This window comes from Dicentrarchus labrax, unplaced genomic scaffold (genome assembly GCF_905237075.1).
Source record: "Dicentrarchus labrax unplaced genomic scaffold, dlabrax2021, whole genome shotgun sequence".
Lineage (NCBI taxonomy): Eukaryota > Metazoa > Chordata > Actinopteri > Moronidae > Dicentrarchus > Dicentrarchus labrax.
The window spans coordinates 15,421,649-15,432,849 of NW_026136708.1; the positions used below are offsets into that span (position 1 = coordinate 15,421,649).

Consider the following 11,201-nt stretch of genomic DNA (forward strand, 5'->3'; position numbering starts at 1 on the left):
AACTCAGCATTGTGCTGTCTCCAGAGATTCTGCTCTCACAACTTGGGACATCTTGGGTCCAGCGCAGCATAATTGGAAAAGTATTCATTAGTTAGAGGTGCTCAGTTCCCAGGAGGGCCACCCCTTGTGGGAATGTATGCAGTCACAATACTGTAAGCCACTTTTGATAGCAGCTTCTAAGAAATGGGTTGAGCATGTTTAGCTGTTTATTTTTCTTTCTCTGTATCCCTGTCAGGCGCTCAGTCAACAAACATTCATGTGCTTCTTTTGACTCCTGCATCAAATACGTTGCAAATCCTTTTCCTCAGTTTCTTTTAACCTACTTGGTCTAGAAAGTTGGGAGGGAATTTACCATATTATGACAATGCATATAATAACTGGTAAGCTGTCAGTCTTGGGAAAGTATATAAAATGACTTTCAGGTACTTTGCTGAGATTGTCTAAAGTTTTTTGCACTGTCCCATGAGGCTGACTCCACCCGGCTGGTAAAGAAAGTAGTTTAGAACAAATGCTAAGAGTTATATTCTAATAGTTTGTGAAGTCAGCCTGGTTTAGTTCTGTCATCCCCTTCATATCCCTCAAATCCGTGTGTTCATAGTCTCTGTGCTAGCTTCTCGCCCTTCATAACTACTCTTTTTCTCACCTTCTTCTTAATATTTTGCTGCGAGCAGCTGTCGCCGTTCTTTCCTCACTTTTCCTGTCCTGCTCCGCTTAGCTCTCACTCCCTCTTGTTACACTCTCTCTCTCTCTCTTTTTTCTATGTCTGTCTGTCTTTTCTCAGATGCTCTTCTCTTTGGTTTTTACCTCTCTTCCTTTCATCACCCTAGAAGCTGCCATCTCTTTCTCCAAGCCCTCTTTGACTCTCCTCCCCCTTTCTTTCTCATTTTTTTTTCTTGTGAATCATCCCAACTTTTTCAATCTCCCCGTCCTCTCACATCCTCTCATTTGTGATCATTGCTCCATCTCCATTTGTTCATCCTGCTTTATGATTTTTAAAATTTTTATATTTCACACTCTCCCTCACGTTCCCCGGGCGCACATCAGCATTCACAATTCTCTTGCTCTCATAGTGTTACACACATCTCTGTCACTGTTCTTTTGTTTCCCCCTCTGTACACTCATATATCCCACCCTTTTTCTCCCTCCATATCACTGGGGAAAGGCTTATTGAAATGTAGTGCTGGGTAGAACAGAAGTTTTTATCCCTTCTTTTTCCTTCCCTCCCCAGCTCTTGATACATCCACTCCACTCTGCACTGATGTTGCAACAAAGTGCCTGTGTGCTTCTACCAGCACTGTGGGGGAAGGTGATACGTGTGTATGGAAAAGTGAGGGAGGGGGTGAATGTGAGATGTAAAAGTGGAGTTGAAAGAGATTCATAGTGTCGGTGCAAGAGAAAGGCAAGAAAGGGGACCGCAGTGGGAGAAGCAGTGGTTGATGGAGAGAGTACCAAGAGGAATAGGACGGCAGCTTGTCCCCAGAGCACCCAACAACCGCCAGCCGACCCCCACGTCTCAGTCACCGCCAGCACCCTGTCCCTGCCGCTCCCTTAGGAAGTGCGCTGCATAAAGGCTGGAAGCCATAGACTAAAGGCAGTTCCACCCTGCCACCATTTAAGGCTCCCTAATGGCCGTAAGGATAGTCAGAGAGAGTGAGAAAGTAGGGTTTGTGCTTCTATTGCAGATACCAGAGTGGTGTTATTGCCATGGCAATGTGGTTACCAGGAGGTGGATTTACAGTCTATATCTTTTTATAATATCTTGTGTCAGGTCAATTCTGTATGAATAAGGCTTACAATATATTGTGTGTTATATCCTTTTTTTAAATCATAGAATCTCTCAAAAAATATCTTTCCAAGAATCAGTAAAACAAAAATGTGATTTTAAAAATACAGTTTTCAGCAGAAAATCTGTTCATGCTTTTTTTTTTTTCCCTAACTTGAGAGCCGCTGGTGCATAATCAGCAACTAATTAGCATTTTCACAATTTTTTACTCACTTTATATTAATATTATAAAATTCTCTGAGCTGTTGCTTGTTGCAAGAGAGCCTAATTTACAATAAACTGCAGTAGTTGGCATCTTCTTGCAGCAGGAAACCGAACAAATCACTAAATGAAGTAATTTGGTCTCTACCAACTCCTGAGGGAAATATCTGGCTGTTAGTTGTTCCACTATGATTACCAGCTAGTCACAAACTTTGTCTGGCAGCAATTTGGCACTGGGGAGGTAAAATACAGAGAGATTTTAGAGGTTGTTTTTTTTTTTTTTATGATAACAGCTGCCTGCTGCGTGTGTAAATGACGTTGATCAGAGTTGTAAGAGTGAACCAAAACAATGACGTTTTTGGCCTCCAAATCAAAACAGTGAGCCATAGGAGAGGGACTGTGAAGTCAATGATAATTCTTCATTGCTATTGATTAGTGCAGCTTAAACTTTAAATGTTTTAAAACATTTTTACTTGAATTTTTAATAAAATTGTCAAAGATCTCTACTTCCACTAAGTTTAATTTACTTGTTCTCCATGTGTATCACATAACAGGTTTGAATTGGGTAATTTATAACTTAAAGCATAAATTAAAGCATATGGTTTTATATCTGTATAAACAAGTATCATACTGAAAAAGGAAAAAAAATTATATGATATATGAGTATTATATTAAAGTGGAGAAACATGGAAAATGAGGACACTTGCATACAAGGCAGGTTTGTATATGACCATAACAAACACCAGATCTCAATCAGAGACATTTTAGAGCAACGTGTTAGATGGTGCTCTCCATCACCATCATCAAAACACCAAATGAGAGAACATCTTTTAGAAGAACGGTGTTAATCCCTCCAGTTCCACCGACAGTCGGTGCTAAAAGCACTGACAGTGTTCTAGGGGCTCTTTGTGGACCAACACTTTATTAAGACGCTTTTTGTTCGCCTCTCATTACATTTGTCATCCTTCGTAAATGTAAATCCTAAGAACAACTTTGACTTGGTTTTGATGTCAAAGTACATGTTGCTTTAACACTGATTATGCACTAAGTATAGATGTAATATGGTATGAGCGGTTTTCTAAACATTAAAATGCTAATGGCAGCTTTGGTATATTTCGAAAGCTAAGTCACCCAGAGGTACTGTATTCTTTGTCATAGGCAGCTGAGGTCATTGTCAAACAGAAAAATGTATTCGGTCTGTAGGTTATTGTCATAATCTGCCAGAATCAGCACTTGCTCTGTCTAGTGTGGGTGTGTTTGATGTCTTTAATGTATCCTTTTACGCCCACCATGAGGATTGCCCTGGCTTGCCAGTACTGTATGAACAGAAAGAAATGAATTGAGTTATTGTGGCAGTAGTGTGGGAGAGTGCTGGGAGTGAAGGAGGGAGGGAGGGAGGAGATGGCTAAGAGCTAAGCAATGTCTCAGTGCGGCCTCTGCTGCTCTGCTGCAGAGAAAAGGGCAAGACAAAAAGAGGGTTCACAGGAACAAAAAAACAGTAGACATGAAAGAAGCGAGGAAGCAGGAGAGAGGGACCCTGACAAAGGTTGGAAAATCCTGGAGTCGAGACCTCTTTCTGATCAGTGAGACAGAGCCGAATGAAAGACTCCGACACCCCTGGCACCCACTCATCCACTTGTTCACACTCCATTCTTTGGGTTTTATTTGCCACGTAAATAAAGGGTCTATTTCTCCGGCGAACATCCCCCAAAAGTCACTGATTGATGCAAGTGGTCGAAATTAGGTACAGCCTGTTTATTCTCCTTCTCTGAACCTCTGACTCTTTCTGTTGTACTTTTTTTTACCTCATTTTCACAAAAGAGATAGAGGCAGCCTTGAGGTGAGAGAAGCTGTTTCAATCTCTAAAGCAACTGGGGAATCCTGAATGGGGGGGAGTAAAAGACTAATATTCTTCACTAAAGAGTGCTTAAAAAGGCTCCTGACCCCAGATGTTTCAGTGGAGTGGCTCCTGCGTCAGCAGTAGAGAGCTGGTTGTACTGGGCTGCTCCCAGATGGAACTGTATGGATCAATAAGTGAAGGTTGAACATTTTATTTTTTCCTCTTAGATTTTTACATTTAATTCGTTCCTCAAGGCGAGAAGTCACAATGCAGATGTGGTTGGGTAGTTTTGTAATTGAATAGTTCTGGATGGAATGAAATTGTGTTTCAGCATCCATCACTTTGAGGGATGCTTCTCTGTCAGGAGAGGAAATATTTCCATTGTCGCCCATCCTTTGTTCTGTTTACAAGTTGTGGTTTTTTTTTGTCATATGTACAGCTGGTGACAGCGCTCTCTCTTTGTCCTTGCTTACTGGAAGCGATGACAAGGACACTGAAAAAAATACATCTGTGTTGGTTATTTCTCGGTCTGTCTTTCTTAAACTTCCTCTCTCTGTCACCATTTTCTTATCTCTTTTTTTCTTTGTCTTTTGTCCCATGATTTTTTGTTTTGTTTGCGTTTATACCAACAATGGAAAGGTTCCCAAAATATGCCATTCAAGTTGAAGTGCCGTTTCTTTTGCCGATTTTTACTTTGACAGAAAAAGAATCACTGCTGTGAACCACAAGAAAGACTGTAGAGTTAAAAATAGGTTGTCTCAACAAGAATAAAAAACGAAAAATAAAACGCCAGTACATCAACAGTAAGGTCCTCAGTGTTTATCCACAGCCAGTGATGTTCCTTCACCTTGTTTTACTTAATTAAGATTCATTTGTAGATCATTCACTCTTCACTATCATGCTTTAGGACTACAACACTTGTCTTCTTACGCGTGTGATAGAACAATGCAAATCTTTTGTGTCTGAGAAGTTTTCTATTTCGTCCAAGCTGAATTTGTCTAAACATAGAAATTTGTTTGGAGGAAGCAGGCAAGATTCCACTTGTCATTCAATATCTCACTTTCTGATTTAGGCTTAGAATCATGTGTGTATATATATATATATATACATATGTAAATATGTATATTGCAAGTCTCAGCATTTAAGCAGCTTGTACTTAAAAGACTGGTGGTACACTGGTGGCTCTAAAGCAGCACAAACAAACGTTAAGTGATCTAAAAAAGGAAGTGGTGGAGCAGGTGTAAGGCCAAGTGTAGAATGTTAAAGGGAAATGATGCTTAATTCTGTGAATGCTAGTGCTAATAATACCCCTGGTGTGAAATTGAAGCTACCAGTTTTGGTTCAGCTTGCCAACTGCCACCGACTTCATGAAGTTTGATGTGTACCAGCGCTTCGTGAATTTTCATTACCTTGGAATTGTGTTTATAAGTTTATAAGACCCATTGTTCTCCTGCCATCCAAACACAACTAAGTGCATAGGTGCATTATATTGCACAGTATGTGATTGTAAAGGCACCACCAACTGTGATAATACTAAAAGTCCAAAAACTCCACACCAACTTCCATCAAAAGCTATATTAAACCATACAAAGAAAAGCAGTGAAATATAATGAAAAGCCTCTCATTAACATTAGTTGCAAGGTTGTAGTCTGTAACCCTGTCTGTCTCTCTTTGTTTTTCTGTAGAGTCCATGTGAGGAGGACAGATAAAGTGGGGACGGAGGCAGCCTTCCACCCCATCGAGGAGTACATGCTGCATGTGGAGGAGCAGTTCCAACATCTGGCCAGACGTGTCCACGTGGACAAGAAACGAGTTTACCTGGCTACTGACGATCCCTCCCTGCTGCAGGAAGCCAAGACCAAGTCAGTGTCCAGGAGTGTGTGTGTGTGTGTTAGTGTGTTAGTGTGTGTGTGTGTTAGTGTGTGTGTGGATGAGGGTGTGTACAATATCTATGTGAGAGTACGTTATCCATAACTATCTAGCTCTATTCATTTTTACCTTCTCTTGTCTTGCGACTGTCTCACTCTGCCTTATTGTCCCTTTCAGGTATCCAGACTATGAGTTTATCAGTGACAACTCAATCTCGTGGTCGGCAGGCCTTCACAACCGCTACACCGAGAACTCGCTGAGAGGCGTCATCCTGGACATCCACTTCCTGTCTCAGACCGACTTCCTGGTCTGCACCTTCTCCTCACAGGTCAGTCCGCTCTCCCCAGTCCACATTTAGAGACGGCAGGATGTGGTCTTTTGATGTTTTTTCTAACGAAACATCAAACATGGAGAGCTGAGTGGAATTTTGATGTGCGCTCGCATTGAAGCATGGAAGTTGAATAAAACAAATAGTGTTCATATATATATAAAAAAACCATGCATTTATTGTTGTGTTGGGGCATGGGTTGTTACATAGATTTATTCATATGTAACGGTTCCCATCGGACTTCCTTAAAGGGATAGTTTGGTTTTGATGTTGGGTTGTATGAGGTGCTTATCCACAGTCAGTTTGTTACCTGCAGGAGATGGTAGTCGGCACGCCCCCATTTTGAAAAAGCAGACACAGCATGGAAGCTAAGCAACAAAAAGTATTTCAGCCAACTAAAGAAAATGGCCCACCTTATTTAGGTAGCCAAAATACATTTTGTTTCTGCTCCCACCCACAGTAGTACATTGCTTAGCTTCCGTGTCAGGACTCCCACCTGCTTCTCCAAACTGGAGGCGTGCTGACCGCCGTCTACTGGAGGTACACACTGACTGACACTGACACACTGACTATGTATAAGTAGCTCATACAACCCCATTTAAAAAAACTGAACTATCGCTTTAACATGCTACTGAATGCACATAATATACAGTTAAAGCTGAATTATTGGTTTGACCAAAAAAAAAAACTTAAGGCAACACGTAGTTTTTCCACGTAGTTAAAATTTTCTGGAGCTTTCATCCCAAGGCCTTCATACTCAGTTTTCATGGTTGTTTAGAAAACAATATCAGGTCAAACTGACAAAATGTTTTTTGTTAAAATGTCCTATTGTCACTTGATGTTTCCAGTTTGTCACAAGGCAAACCAGATCCTGAAAATTGCAATCATGTGATTGTCAACAACCTCATTGTCCTATTTTCCCTCACATGTTTCAAAGCATAAAAACAATTAGCCCATTTATTACGGCTTTAACATAACAATGGCATTTGTCGTCCATTATTCTGATCATCTTTAACATAGAGTGAACAGGCTTCCTGCCAACCCTAAAAATAATGTGTGAGCCACATAATTCCTATTCACACTCTGGGCTTATTAGTCCACTTCAAGGATCTGACTGTAATGAGTCGCTTAGCACATTTTATCCCTCTTTTACCAGGACTGAAACGAAATGTGTACGTCTTACAGTAAGAAGTCCCTTTGTCCCTCTACCAGAGCTGTTCTCTTTCCTCTACAGCTTTTTATCAAGACAAATGTATTTATGGGCATTTATAGATCTAAGTATGAAAATAATCCCTGGTTCTGCTTTTGTCTCAGGTCTGCCGTGTGGCCTATGAGATTATGCAGATGCTGCATCCAGACGCCTCCTCTTTCTTCTACTCCCTGGATGACATCTACTACTTTGGAGGTCAAAACGCCCACAACCAGATCGCCATCTACCCCCACCAACCACGCAACAGCGAGGACATTCCCCTGGAGCCTGGCGACGTGATCGGCGTGGCCGGCAACCACTGGGACGGATACTCCAAAGGCATCAATCGCAAACTGGGCCGCACCGGCCTCTACCCTTCCTACAAGGTCAAAGAAAAAATCGAGACCGTGAAGTACCCGACGTACCCCGAGGCTGACAAACTGCTCAACTCTCAAAAGAAGTAAAAGAAGAAATGAAAAAAATAAAAGAAGAGAAGGAGTGAGGAGAAACACGCAGACTCCGATTCCAGGGAAGGAGGCTGCTTTTGTACAGAAGAAGAGAGGCGTACTTAGTGCGCTAAGCTGAGAAGAAAAGAAAAAGCCTGTACCCAGGGGTGATAGGAATGAGAATGCACTCTGTGTGTTTATGTGAGTGTGTGTGTGTGTGTGTGTGTGTGTGTGTGTGTGTGTGTGTGTGTGTGTGTGTGTGTGTGTGTGTGTGTGTGTGTGTGTGTGTGTGTGTGTGTGTGTGTGTGTGTGTGTGTGTGTGTGTGTGCGCGCGAACGTGTGTGTATGAACTTGTGTAAATGCCTGTGCATATGTCAGGTCATGGAGACTTGCACCCTACCACTACTCCCCCTGCCCGATGCTCTGACGTCGGGTCTGTAGAGATGTAGACGTTGAACATTGATTTTAAATAAAGCAAGAAAACAATTAAAATCCACACAACTGACCGAGCTCGCTCTCCAGAGACAGGACTGGGACTACTGTAAGACTGGCACACCCCAGAGTTAGCTTTGAATCAATGACTGGAAAAAAAAAGACAAACTGGAAAAAAGTGTTTTGATTTTTATTTAATTCTTTTCAGTGGTTTTGATTCTAATCTTGCCTTTTTTTTCTTTTCTTTTTCTCCTGTTTTTTTGTTCACTGAATGTACTGTATCCTCTTCTTGCCATGCCCACCGCTACCCAATTCCCCCACCTCCTCCTCCTGCTCCACTCACTGTGCTTCCGCCATTTCGTCTCTACATGTGCAATTAATTTTAAAATACCATATTGTGCTTTTATCGAGTGTTTTTAACGGTCTTAATTTTGTGTGTATGGGGCTTGTGCATTGTATACTGTACAGTGAGCGTGTATGCGTGCGTGGATGGATGTGTGTGATCAAGTGTGCCTGTGTGTGCTGTTTAAGTCTAAGGGGCCATGTCACGACCTGGTGCCTGGTTATTGGTGAGCAGTGTGTGTTTTTATTTCCGGCTTTCCTCCCGACTGAATAGTGTTTGTGTGGCCAGCGGGAGACAGGCGGTGACAGTGGGGGATTGTCCTGAGCCCCCCCCTAGCACTTGGAACAATGGTGAACTCCAGTCACTCCGCTGGTGACCTCTAGTGAACAATGGTAAGATTATGTGGAGTATGGTGAACTCATGGTGCACGCACACACCACAGACACAGGAGCCGTCCCGAGGCTCACCAAAAGAAGCACTCCACTGAGATAGTGTCCTTCTCTGCTGTCTCTTCTGTCCATCTGTTTGTTTGTTTTTTTTACTTTTAACATTGCTGTTTTAAAATAAATGAGGAAAAATATGCCTATGTTTAAAAATGATGATGCTATGTCATATCAAACTCAGAGTCCCCATCATGAAGGCTTTTTTTTTTTTCATAAATTATGTTCTTGGGCATTGTCTTTGATAACCACAGATCGAATAAACTTGAGAAACCAACACGGCATTTTTTTTTCCTTTTCAGTCTGATTCTGTTCACCATCTGCTCCTCCATCTCTTAACGGGCGACACCTGCTCGTTCAATCAGTCAGCACATGCTTCAAATGCATTACACACATTCCAAACTGAATATCCAGGCTTTTTTTTAATATATATATATATTTAAAGAGTTCATTTCCTGAAGGGTATCCATCTATTTTTGAAGAGTAAAAGTCATTACCTTAAGTTCATCTTTTGATATCATAAAACAGAGGACCCTGCTTCTAAAATTGATATCATTTTGACATTGCAGGATCAGACCTACCTCCTACATTCAAATATTACCAGTAGTTTGTCTTATAAATCATTCAGTAAGAATCAATTTTCAAGCCATTTCAGTGGGAAAAAAACTCTTAAACCTATCTTTAACTTACATTTGAAATTGAAGAGCAAGATCAGTACCTTCAACAGAGACATTACCATCCTTCATTTTAATATTCCCTGTGACAGCTACATGACATTTCTGCCCCAAATAACCAAACATCTCTCCCCGCGGAGCCCCAACGCAGGTACGTCATTAAAGCACCAGAAGACTTCCTGCTCTTGTCGTGCGTCCTACTTCCTACTTCCTGCATGTCTAAATCGTTTATAATCTCGTTCTCTGTGTCTTATTTATGGGCTGTCTTGTTACTTTCTTACTGAGGGGGCTCTGGGAGTTTCATTACAGATCCCTCTTTAATTTCAACGCTGATCTGCATGCTTCATTGGACACCCATAAGGAAAGCTGCAGCGCTGGTAGGGGAGATGAGCTTTTTGGTGTGTGCGAGGGAGAGTAATAGTTTTATTGCTTTTTTTCTCCCCCTGCTTGACAACAATCCGCAACCAATTTAGCCCACGTTGACAAAGCGTGCACAATGCACATGCAGCGTACAGCAGTTCATTGAACATCTCTTTTCAGTAGGAAGGAGTCCCTCGTGGGCTTTATAAACGCACACACTAACTGGAGGGCGCTTTAATTAAAATACACTCGTTGCTGTCACAGTGGCCTGTAACAGTCGTTTAAGAGAGACGTTAGTTCAGTTAATTATTCTGTTAATTGGACTCCGCTCCTGATAGAGAGCAGTCAGGGTTTTAGGAGGCGAGTTTCTTTCTCTGCATTTGTGGTCTAATTGTTGTGTAGCACGTTGAGAGCACAGTGAGGCCATTTTCAGGCCTCCCACTTAAAGTTGTGTCTTGAAAGGGAAACGGTCCAATCTGAGGGCCTCCTCCATTTTCAAACCCATGTGTCAACAGGTTAGATTCTCCCACAGCCTTGATGTAAAGCATGGACTCACATGTAAGAGATGGGGAACAAAATTGACAGTCCCTTTTTGTTTACCCACAGAGTGTTTCCTTGCTGAGCTGCAGCGGAGGGACGGTGAGCCAAAGAGACGAGAACAAGAAACGTCTACTGTCATGCAAGCTATGAGGCAGTACTAAAGCACAGTGGTGTTCTGAGTTAATTGCTTGCTTGATTGTTCACCGTGTAGCATTTTAGCATGCAAAAATGTGCTAATAAACAAACCCAAGGTACAGTTGAGGCTCATGGGAATGTCTGAATTTTGCAGGGATATGGTCATAAATTGACATTTTGACCTGATGGAAGCACTAGATGCAAAATTGGGATCACCAAAGTCATAAGTTATCCTCTAGGGACCTTTTCTGCAATGTTTGCAGAGTACAGCAACCTTGTATCTCCATTTAATAGTTGATGAGCTATTTTTACTCTGAACCAGAAATGTAAGCCTCTTGGTGACACTAGATGATCACCAGTGTCATTAGGATTCATCCTCTGGGCATCATGGAAGCCTGCACAAAATATTATGGCAATCCATCCAATATTTGTTGAGATATTTCAGTTTGGACCAATGGTGGACCAACTGACAATGGCACCCATAAAGCCATGCAACAAGTGTGTCCAAAAATACCATACCCACTTGACTTGACTAACTCGGACTGTTGAAGCCTCATAGTCAAATTGGCTGAACTTTAAATTGTTGCGTGGATCAAAGATTTTAGATTTTGTCTCTCATCT

General features: G+C 41.7%; 1 protein-coding gene across 4 annotated transcripts in view; it reads left to right on the forward strand.

The window, feature by feature from the left end:
• The window catches only part of fut8b (fucosyltransferase 8b (alpha (1,6) fucosyltransferase)), an 80,540-nt gene extending 71,392 nt beyond the window's left edge, over positions 1–9,148 (forward strand). For all 4 annotated transcript variants that reach the window (XM_051408735.1, XM_051408737.1, XM_051408736.1 and 1 more), the window contains exons 8-10: positions 5,510–5,686; positions 5,871–6,021; positions 7,336–9,148. In XM_051408735.1, the coding sequence (XP_051264695.1) occupies positions 5,510–5,686; positions 5,871–6,021; positions 7,336–7,674 (667 nt within the window). In that variant the 3' untranslated portion in view covers positions 7,675–9,148. The remainder of the gene's footprint in view (positions 1–5,509; positions 5,687–5,870; positions 6,022–7,335) is intronic.
• Positions 9,149–11,201: the final 2,053 nt, after the last annotated feature.